This window comes from Calypte anna, chromosome 3 (assembly GCF_003957555.1).
Source record: "Calypte anna isolate BGI_N300 chromosome 3, bCalAnn1_v1.p, whole genome shotgun sequence".
NCBI lineage: Eukaryota > Metazoa > Chordata > Aves > Apodiformes > Trochilidae > Calypte > Calypte anna.
In genome coordinates, this window is record NC_044246.1 from 44,838,645 (window position 1) to 44,861,734 (window position 23,090).

At 37.2% G+C, this 23,090-nt stretch overlaps 1 protein-coding gene across 1 annotated transcript in view; it reads right to left on the reverse strand.

Moving 5' to 3' along the window:
• PLCB4 (phospholipase C beta 4) overlaps window positions 1–23,090 on the reverse strand; it is a 196,212-nt gene that overhangs the window by 57,758 nt on the left and 115,364 nt on the right. Inside the window, exons 7-16 of the mRNA XM_030448201.1 lie at window positions 16,046–16,125; window positions 15,455–15,508; window positions 10,255–10,336; window positions 9,371–9,471; window positions 8,690–8,747; window positions 4,126–4,234; window positions 2,246–2,456; window positions 1,566–1,659; window positions 850–929; window positions 312–396 (exon numbers count right to left, since the gene is read on the reverse strand). Of these exons, the coding sequence (XP_030304061.1) occupies window positions 312–396; window positions 850–929; window positions 1,566–1,659; window positions 2,246–2,456; window positions 4,126–4,234; window positions 8,690–8,747; window positions 9,371–9,471; window positions 10,255–10,336; window positions 15,455–15,508; window positions 16,046–16,125 (954 nt within the window). The remainder of the gene's footprint in view (window positions 1–311; window positions 397–849; window positions 930–1,565; window positions 1,660–2,245; window positions 2,457–4,125; window positions 4,235–8,689; window positions 8,748–9,370; window positions 9,472–10,254; window positions 10,337–15,454; window positions 15,509–16,045; window positions 16,126–23,090) is intronic.

Consider the following 23,090-nt stretch of genomic DNA (forward strand, 5'->3'; position numbering starts at 1 on the left):
CAATTTCAGAATTATTTATGACCTGCAAAAACAATGTATGTGGTGTATTTTATGTAGGTGCTGATATTACGTCACACATCAAGGGGATGGATTTTCCCCAGCTGCTTGCCAGAGCCCTGTACAGAAGAGATTAAACAAATCAGATAAAGACAAGTTTGTACCAAGAAGTGTAGACAGCCATAATCATTAGTAATTTTTGAAAGCACAGGACTGGCAGTGTACAGCACTACAGGTGATATGATCCCAGTTTATCATCTCTATTAAATACAGCTCATATACAAAAATTATAAGACTGGCAGAATATAACATACTGGATGTGTTTCTAGAGGCTGCTTCAACAGGAGATCTCCAAAAAGATCTTCACAGTATTTTGACATCTTGTACTGTTGATATTTGCTGGAAAAAATTATGTTGGTTAATTTTAAAATATATATTAAAGAAATTCTTATTATTCAGCAAAACAGAATTAGACTAAGTAATGCAGACATCACAAATTTTATGCTCTCAACTGATAAGTATTACTTTACTATAATTGAACTGTCAATAAAAGTCTATTAACTGACAGATTAAATTAATAAGACCAAAAAAAGATTAACTGAATCCTACACAATTAATAGAACATCCAAATATATTTTACAGATTTACCAGTTAAAAATATTTCCATTATTAAGTTAAATATCGACTAGTATATTAAAATAGTCTCTTCCAAGTGACACTCAGTACACCTGCATATCCCTCCCCAGTTTCCAAATAGACTCAATTAGTATTTTTACTCAGATATAGTATTTTTGAGCTCTATCATCTCCCTCACATATTGCACTACAAAAAAATCCTAAGAGCACTATATACCTGCAGTGATTTTCAAAAGAAAGAATGACAGGATACTCTGACGTAACAAATGCTGTTTCCTTAATGGCTTGAATTACATCCTTGAAAATGGAATAATAGAATTCAAATTAGAACAGATCAAATTACAATCAAAATGAGATTGTTTTATTCTCCACCCCACCCTAAGAAACACAGAGCTCAAAGTGTGACAAGTGAAGCCAGAACTAACACAAACTGTATGTCCATTCTTCTCTGTTCCCCCACAACAGCCTGAACTCTGCACACAACAGGTGCCTGCAGCACTGAGGGCAGCTTCACCCAGAAACCATCAACACTATCACTGGATTTGCTGCTATCTCCTCTTGCCAGGGAGGATTTCTACTTCCACAATAACTCCTGTGACTTCAGGTCATTTCCACACCTAAGAAATTTCTCAGATGGTGGAAAACATATTTACTTTACTGTGCAAAGGCCACAGGATGTGAAAATACGGGGCAAAAGAAGTAACCCTGCCTCCTGCAGTCTCTGTGGAAAGGCAGATGTTACACAGAGGGGGGATGATGCAAGGCAGAAGTAAGTCCTGAGAACTGGGGACAAGAAATTGTGCCAATACAACTTGTTAGTTGGTCATGAGGGAGGAGCATCTGGTTGCTGAGAAGGGGAGGGTGCCCCTCCACAGATTCTTGTCCAGGGATTCTACTGGGGCTTATTCCCTGGTGTGAAGGTCAGGCTTTTACCTTGAAAAGAATATCTGTACACATTGCTTTTCCATGCGTTATTATTGGTTCTTGGTCTTCACCTTTGCCATCCCAGCAGTCCAGCTCAACACACCTAAGGACCCAAGAAAAATTATGTCAGCTCCCTTAGTGTTTCACTACAGGCAAGGTACTGAGGATACGTTCTAAGCATTGCTGTTCAGAGCAGTAAGTTATAAAGCTTTTAAGCTGCTTATCTGTAACTTCAGACCCATTTTAGAACTTTGGGTATATTAACTTAATTATAATATGTGTGGGTTGATATATGTATAACTGAACAATATTTGTAGCACTCTTCTGATTTATCCTCTTACTCAGTTAACTATGATACATACCAGTAGGTTGAGAAATTAAGCAGGAAATCCTAAACTGATTCTCATTTAAATATTAGCTTTTTAATTACAAAGCAGAAAGCCCTCTGAAATTCTCTGGCTGTCCTTTTGAGATCAAACTTCTGTTATTTTTCTCACTTCTCCTAAAATTAATTCCTACATTTCACAGCCTTTTCATGTTTTTGGAAGAAGTGTGATAAACATTTTCTTTCATTTACTACACAAATATTTATACATTCAGCTATGCAATATATCACCACCAAGGTATATTATATAGGTATAAAGTATTTCATTAACAGATATTAAATGCTGTTTTCTCCTGCTTCCAACCTGCATCCAGCCAAAAGTACTTGTCTGTACATCTCCACCGAAGACTTGCCACCAAACTGTCTGCCTGTTAAATATGTATTGTGAGAGGAACTGATAAAATAATGAGCCAAAGGATGGTCCATTTCTTGATATAATTCTAAACGGTCTAGGAAAACTGGGGCATTTTCATCTGACATCAAGTATCTGCAAAACCCATCACTTGATATGACACCTAGAAAGAAGAAGAAAGCAAGGCAAATTACTACTAGAAATGTTTAGTGGGCAGGAATCAAATTATCTCACAGAGAATAGCACATAGCACAGAAGCTATGCTTGTACAGGCCTCTGCAAGCAAAATACAGTCCTTGCTTTCCCAGGGTCCAAACTGACCAGAAATTGTGTCCTTGGCAAAAATCTGCCAGTGTTCCTAGATAACAACAGAAAAAAATCTGATGCACACCTTGCTCAATATCCTATGGCTAGCACTAAGGCATTAATAAGCACATAAGGCAGCCAAGTCATTAATACTTGAGGAATTCTAATTCCCACAGAGAGGAAAAAAATCAAGCTACATTTCCTGTGCGTAGGAAATCCTCATAACATTTATAAATTACTCCTAGACAAGAGAAGTATCTCCCTCTCTCCCAGCTGATTCTGGGAAAGTCCATGTTTCCACAAAACTAAAAGAGCATCTATTAACCCAGCATATAATGCAGTGCCTGGAGTAGCCCACACGGTACAAGTTCGTCCTGTAGCAGTTTGGTCATAAAGACTACAGTACAAGAAGGAAAGGTGAAAACTACACATCCAGTTATAGAAGGGCTCCTTAAGTTTATAGACTGAGAAAGACAACTGTTAATTCTACCCAGCCAGTGACCCAGAGAAAGTGAATGGGGTAGGTGCTGCTGTGGGATGCACCACTGGCACCAGCGACTGTAATCGTAAAGCAGCACAAAGGCACAGAGGGAACCCAACCAGGTTGCAGCACAAAAGATTTTAAAATATTGCCTCCTTCTGTTGTTAGCTTTGTACATCTCTCATCACCAGGCACAGCATTAGTGGGGATGGGTAGAAGCTACTCAGCCTGCTGTGTTAAGATAAACATCTAGTCAAAGTGGCTCCCTGTTACAATGCCTGAGGGTCTGGGGTCTTTGCAAGGCTGCAGTCTTCTCCTCTTCATACTACGATGGCAATGACTTCCAGCAAAAGGGCAGGGAGGACAAATGGGGACAGTAACATTTCTAATTGCTGTCACTGATCCCAGCACAGCTTGTTCCTCAGAACAGATAAGGACTGGGGTCTAAGTTCAACCACAGACACCTCCAACACCCGTAAGAGCTCAGGACGTGAGCAGCGCAAGAGTTGTTTTGAGACAGTTCTTGCAACTGCCTTGCTCAGAGAACAAGTTTTCAATAAACTTACATAAAACATCCTGTTATAAGCTAGGTTGCTGCCCTCATGCACTACACAGATCACAAGAAGGTGAATGCATAACCAACAGTGTACATAACAATTTAAAAAAAAAAAAAGTTTTATTTTTACACAATATCTGTACAGTTTTCTGGTCTCACTGAGACCTTGGCCATAGTCACATGCATGCTGTCTTATTTCTAGGAGTTTCTAGTTGTTCCCTATTTACTCAGTCCTAGAATCTCTCATTCTTTATCAGGCTGGCTGTCTTTGTAGCCACCCTCTGACCCGGATCAGAGAAATAATCCTCCTAAAAAATCACAGATTTTGAGGGAAAGATAATTTTCAGCAGATCAGTTTCCTCATTGAGTTCACGGGGTGGCCACACAAGTGCTTGCCCCCTGACCATAAAGGCTGTAAGCTCCCTTTTAAAAGTTGGGATACCTCAGAACAACTACCCCAGTGAATACTGAATCCCCTCCCTTATTTACCTTTACGCTTCAAGTCTTCATCTGGCTCATATGTCTCAATTATCTGCATTGCTCTTTTTGTGTTATAAAAGGGAAATAAAATTTCATTGAGCCGAGGATCTCGTTGATGCTAAGGTTAGAAAACAATGGAATTCAGCAAAACAATATAGTGCATGGCTATCATCCAAGAGCATTTCATTACTGCAGATGGCAAAGAAAGAAGTGAACATTTAAAAAAAAAAAAAAGCCCTGCAACTTACTTACAAATTTAGATTAGACAGAAGATAAACCTTATTTTCATAAAAAACCTTGGCAGTTTGGTTACAAAAATATTTCAAAAAACCAATCCAGTGAAACTGTAACTAGTCTTACTCTTGCTTGTTCATGAAAATTATGACTGCATGTGGTATACATGCAAAAGAAATGTTGAAATAAATAGCTAAATCTCTCCTCTTTGTAAATTCTCTCTCTTCCTACATTTATTTTGTAGGTCATGTAAACTGACAGACTTAACTGATGGCACTGTAATCACCTCTGTAAAAATGCATGTCTTCTTCAAGACTGAAGTAAACAGCTAAAGTAAAAATTAAAAGTAAAATAAGGCTATTATATAAATAGAGAATTTGAAACTTGAATTTAAAAACATGCAACTACTCATGATTATTTGTGAATTATGGAAATGCTGTGTTATTGACTACTCAAAACAACAGTGTAGGTTCTTAGAAGAAACATATACAACTTCAAAGAGCTTCACAGTACTATCTCTTCAATTCATAGCAATTTTTGAAATTAGTATTAGTGTTTCATGAAATAAGTAATATTTAAATACAATTTAGCAGTGATTTCTAATACACCACTTAAACTCTGAGTTTATAAGTTTTCACTAAATAGTGTGCTACATAACTTGATTTTTTCCTTGCTGGATTAGAGCTGCACACTGTGTGCCTGATTCTCCATTAAAGAAAAATTAAAACCAGAATTGAACAGAGTAGTGGCATGTAAGCAGATGCAATAAAATAAATAAATAAATATGATTGTGAAAACACTCTTTTATCCCAGTAGGTGCACAGTTTTCAAGCTTTAGTTTAAGCAGAATTCAGAAAAGTAACAGGCCACCCCCATACTGGTGATCAATAATTTGGAGTGGGCAGGATGATGTTGACATGGCTTGGCACAACACTATCAGCATTTGCTGTAATTCCCTGTGTGTAAACTTTTTGACATTTTTTCATTAAAGAAAAGCAATATCCAATCAAAAATAAGCACTCGCTCCCTTTTTGTACAACCAATACAGCGGTGCATGTGCTTAATTACATCGAAGAAATTACAACCAATGCTAATTTAACCATGCAATTCATGAGGGATCTTTCAAGTAACGTTACTGACAGTCTGCAGCATCTAAAATACAAGTTTCATTCACTACTGGTCGGCTGTCTGTGTATCTAAGTAAAACTCAGATGAAATATGATATGAGAGCAGATGGATGCAAGACAACTCGCTAAGCAGCAAACAACAGTAACACAAAACAGGCATGCAACAGTACACTCTACTTGTGACAAAATACAAGCTTTATACCATTAGTGACAATACACCACTTCAAAACAGTGTAAGAAGTAATAGGGAAGGTTCTTAACTCAAGAAAAGTGCTCTTCCCCACTCTCTTTTTTCTAGTTAGTCTTAAACAAACAAAAGAAAATAAATGGGATAACGTGAAAAGTGTCCTCCTGAGAAAGAGTCCCACAGTTACTGAAAAGAGATAAGAGCTAAATATTCTTGTAGGAATGATCCTGACTTACTATAACTTTTCCATTTGAACAAAAGTTAATGTTTACTTGGTTTTAAAAATAAAGCAACATTGATAACTGATGAAGTTCAAAAAAAGGAAGAATGTTTTCTAATGTATCTTGGGGAAATATTCTGCACTACTAAGCTTAGTGGCACTGGCAAGCTGTAACACAAAAGCTGACCAAAACTAAAACATCAGGTTTCACCTAGAAAGACAAGATGCCCCAGGACTAGTTGTGTATGGTCAATGAAGTTGCATTTGATTGTTCTAGCTACCATATTAGACAGGACGCCCTTACACTAAACATTCCTAACCATATGAGGGTGAACCACCTAAAAGCATGGGGTGGAAAGAATGCCTGTATGGTTCTGCAGAGAGAGAAAGACCATTTAGCCCCTCACAGCCTGGACTCCAGTCTCTTTGAATGGATACAAACTGAGATGCAGTGCTGAAATCAATTTAGCCACTTGATTTTGTCCTGTGCAGCAGTGAAAAGGATGTCCTTGGGTGGAGATGAAAAACAGAGGGATGAAAAAAGAGCGAGTCAGTGGGAAGGAGGGAGGAAAAGTGAGCGAGTGAGTGAAAGAAGGAAGGGAGAAAGAGCAAGAAAAGGGGAAAGAAAGGGGGTTGTGGGAAATAAAGGGATAGAAAAGGATCTCCTCATACCTCCTTCCCAGAAGAAAGGACAAGTCTTGGTCAGACAACTGAATTTCCATTTTTACAGTTACTTGGCTTATTATTTTATTACTGCAAATGTATGGCAGGAGCAAATCTCAATAGTAGTGATCTCAGTTCTTTTTCTCCTACATTTTCTTCTTCAAAATTCTGACTTCAAAAAAAGACCTAGGCAAGGTAGTTGGTGCCTGACAATAATTAAATTTCTGAAAACTTCCCAGAAGCTTTAATACTGATACACAATCAAATTAGCTTCTAGTCAGTAGCATTTAAAAGTCAAACAGAGACAGCAGTTTAGAAAAAATATTTAGAAAAAGTTTTTAGAAAAACTCACTCACCACTCATACTAAAATATCTTCATGCTCCCTTAAAACCTGTAACACTTAGAGCTTCTGCATCATGCCTTGGAGGTTACTGAGTTAAAAATAAATTTAGGTTAAAGACTATCGTGACAAATTGCTCTGCCAAGTAACTCCCCTCTCCTGTAAAATAATAATAATGTTTTTATATTTTCTAGCATTAAACACCACTGCTAATTGCAATGTTGGCCAGCTGTCAAGGGGACAGAAATGATCACTTCAGGAGGGAAATTCTGCATAATTTAGCTCCTTTCAAATCACGACCAGACTTTTAAACTCTATTTGGAGACCACAAGACTTCCAGCACAGAGCCAAAGGCATTAATTTCAGTCATTAGAATGAATGTCCTTCTGTGTAAAACCACTTGGCTAATTTTCCCCAGCTCTAGTCTCAAACAAAAGAATCAACCAAGATTTACAATTGCAAAATATGTGGTGTCAGAAAGAATGTAGCCAACAAGATGTGAAGTGTTATCACTTCAAGTAAATTGGAAGCTGAGGTACTTTAAGGAGATAATTTATAATTTAAATCATGCTATCCTTTCTCTCTTCAATGCAGAAGCAAAAATGACATGCCTTAGCTTTGACCTCAGTCCTGCAAATGTTTAGACACTGAACTTTGAAAATAATTGTGACAAAAGAACATCTCACAGTAATAAGAGTAAGAATGTGCTCCAATTTGCTAATACAGAGAACCATGTGGATATGAACTAAGGCCCCAAGTATGTAACTGAAGCTGTTAATCTTCTCATTATCTCTTCTTTTTGAATGCTCTTCCTATGTGTAATTCAGGTTTGGTGAAGAATAAGGCATGCATTCCCTACTGTAAAAAAGAAAATCATGTACTACTTTTAACGTATGGGAAACCCACCGCTAGAATTTTCATACAGAGTATCAGATAAAAATAAATAAATAAATAAATAATAGATTTATACCTAGTAAAATAATTTTAGAGGAGGAGATTTTTGGCAATGCACTCAGTCCCTAGAAGATGACACAGAGAGGTAAAGGAGCTATCCATGCTTCTGATAACAGGAATCTACTGGCACAATACCAAGCAGCATATGCCTATTTTCCATTTGCATGTTCTTGACAAATCTACATAGTTCATTTATTGCTGCAATCACAAATGAATCAGTCTTCTTTAACTTACTGTGCTTTAGGAATAGGAAAAAAACCAAACCCACACTGTTTACTGAACTACTTCACACACTCATGACTCTTGCCAACAACTGTATTCTGGAAATAGAGAAATAAAAAGATTTCCTCTTATCCTGCACACATAGTATTTTAAAAATCATACACAAACTCTTAAAATGCCCTCTTAGCTCTCTTTGTAATAGACTGAAATAATACTGTGGAGAAGAATCAAACGACTGTCTGTAAAACCATTTTTTCTGTTATTCAGAAGGTTTAGCAAATATATTTAGCTGTGGCCTACAGGTAAGATAATTGTTTATAATAAATACTGGGTATATTTTAGTTGAATCTATAATGAATATAACAGTATAAAATGCATAAAACATACATAACATACAACATAACACAACAGCAAGTAATCAACAGATACAACCTGCAAAGCCAACATGTAGAAAGCACAACATACAAGGTTTGAGCTGATTTTTGCATCTGGATGTTACCATAATGGAAAGATCAGCAGATCAAAAGCATAGCAAACAATGGCATGATTCATGCAATGGAAGGATTGGAAGAAGCAAGCCACTGCAGACAGACTTGTATGGTAGTTAATGTATGAAAAAGCTTACTTCATTTAGAAAGCTCACTAATTGGTCTACCGTTAAATAATCAGTTTTGTCTCCATTGCTGAAAAGGAATTTATTAGAGAATGTAAGTTTTCATATATGATGCTACAGTAGGTATGATTTACATGTTGACATTGTTGATACTTTTAAAACAACCTACTTTTCTACTGGAAGTAGCTCTATCATCTCAAAATGAACATAGAAAACGTACTAACTCTCTGTGTTTGGCACAGTATACTTCCCAAACTTACTATAACTTAACAAGTATCTGTTCATAAAACAACATGTAAGTCCTCCAGCTTAGAGTAAATTGAGTGAAGAAACTTCTAAACTTCACATTTCTTATTTCACTGAATTAGTTCATATACTATATTAATCACCTAAAGAAGCAAGTTAAGTAAGTTAAAATTAACATTAGTTAGTAAAGCCAATGCAAAAAAAAAGTCCAGCTGCTTCCTCTAACTCATGTAAAAGTTGCTCTAAAATACAGAGTGAACTTTTACATTAACAATCTGAGAAGAAAGCAAGCAGGAAAAAAAAAACAAGACTAAATTTGTCTTAAAATACTGCTGATACTAGTAGGATTCAAGCTTAGATAATCTTCAGTGTTCTGTCACTATTACATATGGACTAAAAATACAGCAAAATGAGTTTAGAGCAAGATTATATTATATTTGAACTTACATCTTCTTAAAGAGGTCCTCTATGTCAGTTCGGGGACATATCTTTTGGGTGAGCTCATAAAATTTCTCGTAAGTAAATGCTGCAGGCTCGATTTCATCATTCTGTAACAAAATTCAAAGGTATATTTATGCAGCAAAAGAGACTTTATGTGCTCTTTTTCCAAGACCATATGTTGCATCAGAAAAAGTAGCCAAGAACTCTTTTTGCTCTCTAGCTAATACACAATTACCTACTTTGTTTTTTTATTTTCTGAAAACAGTTCTTAATTAATACTTATCATAGATCTGTTTGATGTGCATAGAACATGACCTCACATTCACTTTAATTCTACATAAACACAGAACTGAAAAAAAAAAAAATCTTTATTTGCCTTCTGAAGCTTAAAAAAACCCCAGAAGTCCAAAATAGTGTACAAATTTCAGGATACCTCTACTGAAGCCAAGGAACATTGAGAATAAGTCCCAGGTTTGGTGGGTGCAACAGCTCTAAAAAGCAAACCAGCTCTCATTCAGAGGTATGAGGGATGGGACACATTCAGTATCCTGGCCTCCTCTGAACAAGATGAGCACTGCAGCTGCCAGAGGGAGTCCAAGAAATACACAACTGAGAGGTCAGTATGCAACAGGAAAAGTATTAAGTGCATATTCTGTGCCCAGACTGTTGCAGAAAAGAAGGGAAGCTTCATCTAAGAGGTTGGAGGACCACTATGTCATACAGATTTAATTACATTTTGGTTTTAATAAACTACCTACAGTGTTGAATAAGTAAATAATGAACAATAGGCATGTTTTTGTGGGATGCAAATGACTTGGATCACAGCTACGAATGCGAATGATTCATTGATTTATTAGAATTTTAAAGAGTCATTCAAAACAAATAAATACCTTTCCACTGGGGAGACCTAATTCCTTAAGTGCCTGAAAGATGACTTTTTCTGTTTTACCTGATGCAAAGGTTCTGGTAATACTGAAAAAGAAAAAAAGAAAAGAAAAGAAAAAAAAAAACCAAAAGGAGTGGGGAAAGAAAGGAGAAATGTTAGTCACTTATTAAAAAGTCAGTTATCTCTCTTGCTTTTACTGCCAACATTTTTCTCTGGCTTCAATGGATGAATGTAAGAATGTAAACATCTTCCAAGTAATAGTGCTGTTGAAAAAGTGCTCTAAGAATCACAGAACAGCAGTGCTCTGCCTGCAAGCTATCCACTAGAAAATACATCAAAATAATGAACCGCAAAAAGAGCAGGTTTTTTCCAATATAATGGGAGACAGAGCTCCACAAAACATTATTCTGTTTGCTGTTCTAAACTCTACACATAGATAAATGACTGTGTTTAAAAAGTAGCAGATTCTACAAGTGAGGAGACTCATGTCTCCAGCCATTCCTGGTTGTGGTGACTTCCCTTCCTCTCCAAGCATTAACCTGTGTCTCTCATGTCACCCATAAAGTAGGCAAGAATCACTCCCAATGTCAACTTTCTTCCTCTTTCCTTTCCAAGGAGACACTGCTAGCAAGAGCCTCCCACTTGCAAGTCAAATGCCATTCCCTGCTCCCCCACCAGCTGCAGTCTTCACTGCCCCTGTCAATGCTGATTCACCTTAGGAATATCTCTGCTCCTGACATCCTACACACAACTCATTTAAGTCTATCTCAGCTACCACTCAAATGTTCCCACCTTGTTTCACAAAACAGGAGAGGTTTCACCATGCATGAGACCAAAAAACTGGTTTCACTTGAAATTAAACAAATCAAATTCTGTTTCCTTTTGAGATGAGTTTCAATAATGTCTAACTCTGGAAAATCAGATCCAAACTCGACAGATCTCCTTCTAGGACAGTCTAAGCTAAAATGCTGTCTCCCACAATGCTTTGATCTTGATGTCTCAATTTGGAGACAAAAACTGAAACCTGTATCCAGCATCCATTTATAATGCTAACAAAAGCTTTATATCTAACGTTGCCAAATAAGAATATGTTGCTTTTTATCACCAAGTGAGAAAAACATTTGCTGATACTTTTTGTTAATGTGATGCATAGTAAAAAATTTCCCATGGTGAAAGATGTGAAGCAAACTGTTGCTGTTATTTGTTGCCATAGCAATTCACAGTTGTTTTACTCTCCAAAATATTCTAAACTGCCTGTGTAAATATTTTTGTAATAATAAAATTAAGATCAGGAAGCCAAAGATCTAAATGACAGAATAATATTTTAACAAATCTTGGGCTTTTTCTTTTTTTTTTAATAGGTTTTCACCAAGTTAAATTTCTATGCCCTTATTTAGAAACCTGAGTAAGTTATTTGATTTTCTAAAGCTGATAAGTAGAAGATGTTTTCACTAAACAACAGACTAAGTTTAACTTCAGATACTTGTTTCTTACAAAAATCTCAGGCATTTATTTTTCTCCTAATTCTAACACACAGATAAATGTTAGCTCTACAATTTACAACCTTCTAAAAAAATCAATGCCTGTTCTCCTGAATCAGGACCCTATAATAAATGTAATGTAAAACATGTAATATTTGTACAAGTAATTAATAAGAAACTGCAGATTCCACGGCCGCAGGGAACTTATTTTTTATGCCAAACTTTTTTTATTTCAGCAAAGATCACAGCAAACATAGCAGTAATTTGTAATGAGAGTGGCAGTGTGGAAAAGATTGCACAAATCAAAAAAGATTGTAAAAATACAGCATAACACTTTCATTTTTGCTAAGGATATTGTAAATAAATAATAAAATAATAATTTAAAAAATCATAAATAAATCCCCCTCTGTCAGAAGAGATTTCAACCTATCAGATTTATATTCACCTCACTGTATGCCTTGGAAGAAAACTGGGCTACTTCAGATGCAGGGAAGTTAGTGATTGCCAGATACTTAGAGGTGTTCACTCATGCTGTCTGGTGGGCTGGGGTGTTTTATGATGACATGTCAATGAACTTACTCATATTTAATAAGTTCTTCCCAAATCTGAGACTGACGCCTGCAAATCTATTGTGCTCATTGATGGGTGAGACTTGGTTACTTCAGATTTCCACCACTTTCCAACTATTACTTCAAAAATCAACCCAACATAAACTGTTCAAATGAAACTTTTATCATGGCTCCACTGAATTTATTAGTTTGGCTAGAACTGGAAGTACCACTGCCAACACTGTACAAGAAATTATCTGGAACTATGATTTCCAACCATCACCTAAATATTAAAACAGGTATGCTGGAGCAATTGATACAAAACATAATTACTAAAAAAGTGTTATTACAAATTAACTACTGCAAAACAAATTTAAGCCTCATTCATCATAGTTGAGCTTATTCTTTTTTATATATATATTTCCATGGTTAGAATCAGAAGTATCTTAAATCCTTTTAATCGTAGTTATACAAGGGATAAGTATAGGTTGAGCAATGCTTATTTCTAGAAAGGCTATAATTAAAGAGATGCAACTTGCACATGAAGATAATCCATTTGATTCCAAAAGACAGCTTCAGGAAACAAGCCAAATTGAAAAATAAAAAATAAAAAAATAGTTGCCCCTGTCCTCGTAAAATCTATAGATGTAGTAATAGACTCCCACTGCTAAAATTTATCAAAGCCCAAAAGAAAAACCTGATGCTTTCCTAAGGTTGCACACTACCAACTGTCAGAATTTATTCTTTCCCTGACACAGTATGTTTACCATAATAGATATATACCCCAGAGTACATTGAAATCCAGAAGTAGAAGATCCAAAAGAGAAGAATCCTCATTACTTTGCAGCCTCCAACTGTACTAATATTTATGCCATTTACCACTGACAGTGCCACCGTCTCAAGGCTCTTCATTCCCCATGGCCACATGTTAGCTGCAAAGATTTGTCTTAAACCTGAAAAGAAATTTAGGGAGCTCCGATTTCCGAGGTGAGATTTTTTTTCAGTGTTTTACTACGCTTGTGTGTGAAAACGAGCTAAAGGTGATCTTCTGATACACATTCCTACAGCTTAATAGATCTGCCAGTTATTCTGAGAGATTAATCTTTCTACCCATATCCCCAGAGCTACAGCAATTGCTACAAGGGTCCCTGAGCAGCAGCGTGCAGAGGAGGTTTGATGAATCAGGGCTGACTGGATGTTTTGTCTTTAAAAATTACTGCAATGACTTATGACTACAATATTTCATATTTAAAAAACAGGTGCAAGAGAGGGACTGACCACAGCGATCTGGAGGTCAGTTGAAGGGGAAGCATCAGTGGTTTCAACCTTTGGAAAGTGTTGCTGAGGGGAGCTTTGAAGAATGTGAAACTTGGTGCATCTTGCACAGCAGAGCAATTCTGCCCACATTTCTCATGGCTTCCTGGCTTCACCCTGCTTTCCACTGTGGGCCTACCAAGTAGACCAGTTTTTTTCCCCTTCATGCACATTTCTCCTCTACACCCTTCCGACAGCCTCTCACATTTCTCCAAGTCCTTTCAGTGGGTGATACAATACTCCCCAGATGAGCCCTAAAAATTTGCCCTATTTCACCCACTCCAACATAGCACATGTCTTAGATCACCTAGATGTAAAGAAGATTCAGCATCCCTCTGCATAGCATGGAATAGTAGATCCCTTACAAATATATAATGCAAACTACTATAAAAGTATTAATTACAATAAATTAAGCTGCTAAAGACCTATTTATGTCAACCTGGACAAGTAGTGAACAGTTGAAAAAACAAACTCCAGGAATTAGAAGCCTTTTTAAGAAAAATAATCCAACTTTAAGAGACCTTTGAAGTTCTTTAACATTAAAAAATGCAGATCTGGCAGGAAAATTTAATACACTGGAACCAGCTGTCATGTTGGCTTGTTTGCATATGCAAATCAGTGTCCTGTAGCACGAAAGAGAGAATTTAGGCCTCACTAAAGGCAAGGCAAAATATTTCAAGGCAGAAACAGTTTCAGAAAAGCTAGCACACTAGGGTCATGCTGAGAAATTAGGCTCTATGTTCAAACACAGGCAAAAAGCTCTAAAGTCTTGAAAATTACTTCGCCCCCATGGTACTTTTCCCTCTTCTTTACAATAGAGTTGATATTCCTTATGAGACTTCTGCATGGAAGGTGCCTCATGGCAGTTTAGTTCAAGTTTGAGGAATAAGCAGGGGACTGGCCATGAGAAAGCTGAAAGATTAATACATCAGCATTAACACTATCAAGGTGTTGCTTAAGTCATGAAACTGAAGAAACCTGAAAGGCAGCATGGCAGGTCCTTTTTCTTTTTGCAGATTCTATAGATGAAAAATCCTCTCTTTGTCCCTTAAAAAAATGTTCACTGAGGCTTTTTTTACAAAGTCCTCTTTCTTACTCCTTTCTGTGAATTTTTATTTATGAAAAACCAGCATGATCTAAATGTGTAGTTTTCACATACTGCAAAAGAGGAAAGTATCTCAACCTATCAGCAAGAATTAATTTCCAGAGCTGGTGGGGGGACAATTACTACCTACCCAGGGTGGACTGAAAATCAGGAACCTGTAATAGTTAATAGCTGTGCAGAAATAAACACAATGTTCTAGCTTTTCTTCTACTGACAACAACCAACCCAACAATTAATTTACCATGTGAAGAAAACCAAATAATAACCTGGGGGTTCCTATAAAAGCTGAAGTATTTTTTGGCCGTATCTTTAAAGGATTTTTGTATTTGAGTTTTTTACAGGGAATTACTTTTAAGACATAACTTTTTGTCCTATATTTAACTAGCGTGCAAGTTTTTCTTGTTCTTTTGATAAGTCTTTAATGAAGATTTTCAACTGAAAAACCCACCCCAGAGTATGCGGAGTTTTTAGCTGAGCAAACTGATGCTCTTAGCTCTTAGAGATTGTGAAAACAATTAGAAGCACTCATATCTTCATTACAATAGACTAGGAAAAAAATTTACTATGCTGCTAGGAAGTCCTGCCTAGTTTACCAAGGAGATACAGAATTCATCTAAGTATGTATAGTTCTCTATTTAATTTTACATTAAGTATTACTCTTAAAATTGATATTGTATTTCACTATTGAGCCACAGAATTTTACTAGCATTATACAAGCAGTACCTGGCAATAACTTGACTTCCCAATTGTGCTTACCTTCGAACTGGAATTTTCCCATTTGTGTTTGTTAGAAAGGCCAGTTTCATCCAGCTGAAATTAGGAATGAAGTGTTTTAAAAATAGTATTTCTTAACATTTAATTCTAGATACTTCTATTATTGCCATGTCTGTGAAATGAGCACAAATAAATAATTGTTCTGCAATAAAAACATTTTTCTGTAACCTTTTAGAGCAGTTCTGTATCAAGGCAAAAAGCAGCCCAAAAGAAACAGCACATGAATTAACACAAGTGTGAAGACAAGAAAGACTAATGGGAGTTGCTTGCATATGCATCAATGAAAGGAAAAAACAGACGATACTTAAAAACATACCATATCATATCATATCATATCAATAAATCAAATTAACAGGTGTAAAGTTTCTTACAATTTTTCTGAGCAGGTGATAGACTTGAGACCTTTCCTGGCCACAATAAAACATAGATCCTAAGCTAATTTATCAGTGTTATTTTTATAACACCGTTTTGTGGTGTTGAACTATGAAAAACAATTTATTTTTTTTTTTTAATTTCAAGAAGGAAAACACAGGGATAGAAAAATAAAAGTGAAAGGGGAAGAAAGTAACTTACTGTTTCTTGAGACACGTCATTGGACTGACATTGTTAGCTCTAAAGTTATGTATGATGGATCCAAGCCCTTCTACCCATTGCTGAAAAACACAGAAAGGCAGAAACACCAAATTAGGAAAACTGAAGAATTAGGAAAGTTTATCTTGGAGGAAGGTTCTTTTTTCTTGCAGCTACAGAAAATAACTGGAGCTGAGATAAAAACCTGCCCACTTCACAGCCTGCAGCACCATGGAAAGGTCCAGCCAATACTATTTCATCCTTCTCTAAACAAAGAGATTGTACTTTCCATTCTTTCAAATACTACCTGTAGCATAAATGGTGCTATTAAAACAGTTTATTGTCAGCAAAGCCAAGCAGTCCACTGATTGATTTACTAAGCATTCTATTTATAGCTTGTATAAACAATTGCCTCCCTTTCAGTTGTGGCTGGCAATATTAGTTATTACTAAGCAACATTATACAATATGTGATAATGCATTTAACCAATCCACTTTAAGAGAGGGAATGAAACAAAATATTAATAAGCTAAAGGAAACCTCAGGGAGGCACAACAATTTTTCAGTAACATTGATCTCATCTAACACCATGTTACATATTCAAGTCCTTGTTTTCTGGCTTTCCTCCTTAAAAAACAAAGCATTCCCGTAATCACTGGGATGATTTTCAGCCAACAGCAGCATTACAGCACTTAGGCGATTCCTTTTTATGGATATATTTTTTTCCTATAGCTTGTACCTAGACTTTGCAATACTGCATAGAAGAAGTTTAAGGATAAGGCTCTAACATAAACATTCATCGATTTCAACAAGAATCCTGGCAGGATAAAGCTATAGGAGAAGAAAAAAAAAAACAAACCAACGCTACAAGCCAAGTTTTCTCTCAATTATGCCATTGTTATGCTAGGATTACTCAACAGATAATATACACTGTGGAACTGAGATGGGATTTGGTCTGCTGCTTAGCATTAGACTTGTGAATAAAGAAGCTTCTTGCTTCTGGCCAAATTCTGTGCATGTAGCTTGAACTGACTTGGGCAGGATCCAGAATTTGACACTTAGAAATAGATGAAGATGAGTTTATTTTTCTTTCATGAATAAGTGCTGTACATCTGTGAAACAGATGAAAAAAATCATTAGTTACATAGGAGGAATACTAACATCTTTGGAAAATGGTATTTTGCAAACGGGAGGCAGTAAATCCCTATGCGTTAAAACAAGGCCTAAAGTGTCAATTCAGCAGATAAACACATTTAAGCAGAACCTTGCACTCATGACACATCACAAGCCCATGACAAACTATTGTTTAAACAAGAAATCATCAGTCAGACCCCTTTAAAAATCTATTTGCTTAGAACATTTTTTAATATTTCAGTATTCCTTTTCATATTATTCTTTTTAAGAAGTACTGCATAAAATATGCATACAAATAGAGATGTGTGTATCTGAGAATCACTTGAAAATAGAAGTCCAGCTTATGAGAAAAGCTAGCATTTGGGGTTTTCTCTGCTGTGTTTTCATGCTTGAAAACAACCAAGCAGTAAATGCCCTCCCATTTCTCTTTTCCCAGCTGCAAGAATGATTTGACATGACAGTAACTGTATGGATGCACTGTCTACAGACATAAAGAAAGCCAGGTTCAAGGGGAGAGATGATATTATTTATTAGAACTGATGTAACTGGATATAACTTATCTTTTCCTACAAATGTTACCTCACTTAATATGATGTAGGAGTAGTGCTTGTGATAATTTCAGGATAAATGCTTGAACAAGTCATAAATATTTTTCAGTCTCTTAGAACTGTGGAAATTTAATGAACTTCATTCCATTATTTACCTTAATTTTTTGTGGTTTGTTTTTCAGGGATGTAACATTACTGCTGCTTTAACACCATTACAACTCTACAAAAATTTATCCTTGTATAATCTGGATTAGTCTATAGTCCCTTAAAAGCTACTCAGCCTTTCAATTCTGACACACAAAGTAAAACAGCATAAGCAGCATGAAAAACCACTGCAAAATTAAATTATGCAAAATGCATGCTGTGAATAAGTTACAGTCTTTCAAAACTCTCATTTTTTTGCTAAAAAAGAAACATGAGTGGTTTCCGCCCAGCCAGTAACAACCAGGCCTCTGCTCACTCAGCCCACACTCCCACTCTGGGATAGGGAGGGAAAAACCCACCCAAGGGCTCATTAATTGAGATAAGAATAGGGAGGTTTTCACTCCACAATTATGGTAACAGGCAAAACCAGACAGACTCAACTTGGGGAGAAAAAAAATAATTTAATCTATCAGGAGCAAGAGAAAACATGAACAGATCACAGATCTTATTACCTTCCCTCCACCCCCTCCCTTCTTCCTGGGCCCAATATTATTTCACTCCTGCCTCCCCCTCAGTGGCACAGGAGTGGGGTTTGTGATCTGTTCACCACACACCAATTCTGCCATTCCTCCCTCCTCAGGGGGAGGACTCCTCACAATCTTCCCTCTTTCAATATGGGGCCCATTTCATGAGAGAGAATCCTTTGTGAACTCCTCCATCAGGAGTACCTTCCATGTGGTGCATTCCCTCAGGAACAGACTGCTCCAGTCCGGGCTGCCCATAGAGTCCCCACCTGCTTCAGAACCTGACACAGACTCCACACTATGGCTCCAGATTCACATCTGCCTCACCATGGCCCTCCATCTGTCCCCACTCTGGTCCTTCATGGACTACTCCACCATGCTCCTCCTCCATGGGCTGCAGGGGGACAGCCTGCCATTTCACCACAGGCTACAGGAAAAACTCTGCTCAGGCAACTTCTCCCTCTCCTTCCTCATCAATATTGGGATCTGTGCTCTGGCATTGCTCTCACCTCCTCTTCTGCAAGTCTTTTTGGCAGTTTCATTTCCCCTTTCTTGAATACGTTCCTCGCAGAGGTGCATCCAGATTCTCTAATCTGCTGGGCCTTGGCAGCTCCAGAATCGGAGCTGGGGAGGCTTCCAACAGCTTCCCACAGGAGCCCCCGCAGTGCAAAACATCACTGCACTAATCTGAGACAGTGAAGTACTGGCAATGTCATCATTTCAGTGGGAAATAAACACACAGAGATGCCTTCTGATTTGAAGGCAACAGATTACAACTACACCAGATATAACAAAATTGAACATTCAAAAGCTGCTTCCATCCATCAAGAAGAGCTGTCAAAAAGGAAGACTTTTAGAAACAAGCAAACAATAAACAAGTAAAGAGAGAAATCAATACATTAACCACTTACCAAGTAATTTCTTTGCAGGAATTGTCTTAATGATTCACACTTTAGAAGACTCTCTAATCCTGTTTTCAATGATAATGTCCTTTCCTGATAGCAATGCCAAATCAGGAACTGCATTCTCTGACACCAAAAGAGCACAGAACTACAGCCAGACACTGACAAACCACAAAAGCATCACATCTCTGCTGGCACCACACAAAGGAGTAACCTAAGTCTCTTGTCCATCTATGAATCATCCTTACATTGGCACAGTGTCCCCTGGGCAAGACATGGCAGTTTGAGAGACACGTTTCCTTCTCTGTTCCACACCACACAGCTGCACTACAATGTAGCATCTGTCCGCTTGTACTTCAGTTTGAGGCTAAAGCAATTTCTGGAGCATTTCATCAGATATTCCCCATGGTTACCAGCTGGCCCCAAATTAACTAGGAATAAGAGAATTTAGGGGGAAAAGAATAATAATAATAAAAAAAAGCTTCTGAATTGTGAACATACTATATTGAAGCAAAATGATGCAAGATGAAAAAATTTCCTCATTCACAAAGTAATACACAAGCTCAGTGCAACACATTGAAACTCTCTGACAGCTGGTCCATACAGAACATCCTTCTGAGCCACAAGAGTTTCCAAATAACAGCTGTCTTCATAATCACCTTTAAGGCACGGATATTCACAAAATATCCAGAGCCTGAATACTCCAACAAATGTCAAGCTAGCAATATACTGCTTTCCTGACAACAAACCATCCTCAGGTTCAATATATACTTGTCTGATGACCTTGTAGAAGGGATGAAGGAAGAGCTCAGATTTTCTCAGCTAAAACACACTACAAAGGACATAGCAGCAGCCATGGTTATGTGCTATGAGAGCACTCCTTATTCTACAGATGAAGCTGTAAGACCTGTAGACCTGTGGAAGTTAACAGAAATAAAGATCCTGAACTCTCTTCTTTCATACTCAGCATTTTAAAATCACTACCTCTCCAAAGAAGGAAAAGCCCTGAACAAAATGACATTTTGAAATGAGATAGGTAAGAAACACTTCACTTGGGTCTTAGAGAAAGTAGTTACAGAATGTTTTTTATAAAAATACAGTATACATTTGATTTTAATGCTAGATGAACAACCACCAAAATAAGAAACAAAAACACAGACCCTTAGGCTGACAGAAAATTTAAATGCAATGAAGGCCGGAATAAGCAAACTGTAGTTTTTCTCTAATAAGGTCGAACAGGTCAAATATCTCTAATAAGGAAAAAAGTGCAATAAAAAATAAAATAATAATAAAAAAAAAAGATCAAAGGTTTTGCTGTGGTACTGAAATGCTCCTGAAGCACTTAGTGACCTTGCATTAGCTGGGGTTCATCAATGAAACACAGAACATACAGATAAATTTGACATCTTAGCTCCCTTTTAGCCATCAACGTTTCATTTAGGAGGGTTAAAAAGGGCAAAAATTACTAAAGGCTAAAACTCACTGTAACCTATAACTCACAAAATTCTAGACAAGGTCATCCATGGTTTATTTACAGATGCGATCAGTACCATCCAGAGTTCCTGAGATTTTGTCTTCATTGTTTTTTCAGTGCAGTTTCTCTGCAGTTGCACTCTATGTAATTCAAACATGAGGAAAGCTGGGGAAGCAAGAGGCATCACCCTCTCATTTTGGTATTCACTGTCTGTGAATGTCTGCCAGAGCCAAGGGTTTGATAGCTTAAAGGTTCAGGAAACCCACAGAGCACAAGAGTTGTGTTTACCAACTCTTACCAAACCAGACAGGGCCAGGTACTTTGCCCTCACCCAGCAATGCTGTCACCAGTAGATGTCCCTCTCAACAAAGCCATCTCAGAAGTATTTCTGGGGTATCAAAATTATCATACTTCTAATGCAAGTCAGAAAAACCAAGGAGACTAGACTAATGTAAAAAAAAACAACACCAAAAAACCAACAAAAACCAAAACCCAAACTTATTCCCCACCCAACCAATTGCAGCAAAGGCTTGCAGGATATTGTTATGAAAATCCTGCTACAAAGATAAAAGGGACTCTTCCTACTTGCAAGTACTTGATTCGGAAAGCTGAGGCTCAAACAGGCACTCTGTACTGGGAGTTGCCTAATGTGTCCAGACTGCTACCAATCTCCAAGAAAGCTTTCCATCTCAGAATGTTTTTTCCAGCATCAGAGGGCTCTAATGTGAAAGCAGCTGTAAAACTCACTTTGGCTGCTTTTGGATACAGGCTAAGACAAACACAGTGGAGCCTCACACAGTGAAATGGACCTCCTGGCTATGGAGAACCAAGAAAAAAAAATCAAAATAGCAGAAAAACAAGCGCAATGAAATCACAGACATTTAACTGCAGGCTGGCTAGGACGTGAAGACTTCTGTAGAGAACATGATACTACATACTTGGCACAGGTAAGCACAAGTAAGCAGCAGTCATATATTTAAGAATTATAGTTGAGAAATGTTTCTCACATATGCTATGGGACATGTCACCTACTAACATAATGGGACATAGAGAACATCGGTAGACTTTAAAAGTTCTGTTCAAGTATGTTCTGCAGGTTTCTTGGAAAGTTTTGCTTTGAAACATCAAACCAACCAAAAGCTTTGGGAAAATGGAACTTCTCTGTAATGTCACTGTGGAACATTCCTGTGAGAATATTCTTCTACCTTTTATAGGTGCCCTTCTAGCAATATGATTTGGCTGAATATTTAATATAGCTTGTTTCATGGGAAAAAAGCGAGGGTCAACCAAAACAAACATTTTTGTAAGTCAAAAAGAGCCATATAGTAACAAGAGCAACAAAAATAATTAGCCTGAAGTGTTTCACCCTAGCAAAAACATGATGGTCCATTTAACCATTTGAAACAAATAGAAATAAATTTTTAAAAGGAAAATATTATTCCAACTGAAAAGCTGAGATGTTCAATAATGTAAAAATGAAATGCTTTCAACTGCAGTCATCTTCAACACTGTAATATTATTAGCTCTATGGTAAAGCTTGCATTTTACCTTTATGTTGTGTATCAGCATGAGTAATAAAGCACTTCAGCACCTGCTATTCCTTCTGGTGCCTCACAGCTTAGCCATTAACATGTGACTCACTGCCTCAGCAAGTAACACATCTGTAAAATAGATCTATTTTCTATCAAATCCTGCTACACCAGTGTAAAACTTTATTCCACTCTCCTTCCCACCCTGTCTCCCCTGTGGCTGCACTCTTCCCTACCTACTGCCAGAGGAATGCTGTGCATCAGCACTTCCCAAAGTTTATCTTAAACACTGGTGTGAGCTTTACCCCTCAGTAGGCGCAACACAACTTCCTTGAGGTAAATTAGGAGTGTTTACATACAGATCTCCTGCCAGCAGGGCAGTGGGAACAATACTTTCTGGCCAAAGTGCAGAAACTATCAGCTGGAGAAAGACCTTCCCAACAACACAGCTGGATCTGAGTAACAACAACTGTCAGGACAAATCTATTCAATATGCAGCAATATTAAAGAATGTCAAAACAACTGACTTGTTGTAGGTTAATTTTTAAAGCAAAACTCCTTAGTGCATAGCCAAAGTGGATGAGCAAAGAAGACAACAAATCCAGTTTTGGATTTCAGAGCTGCAACAGCTTTATTGGACACATGCCTGCTTTGGACAGGCAGCCTACATGAGATACACTAAGCCCTCACATCAACGTTACATCACTTTTGCACTAAGGAAATTTGCCCCCAAATACTCACTGGACCTTGCAAATGTCCTAGATTGAGGAAAGCAGATTATAAGATTAGTAGGT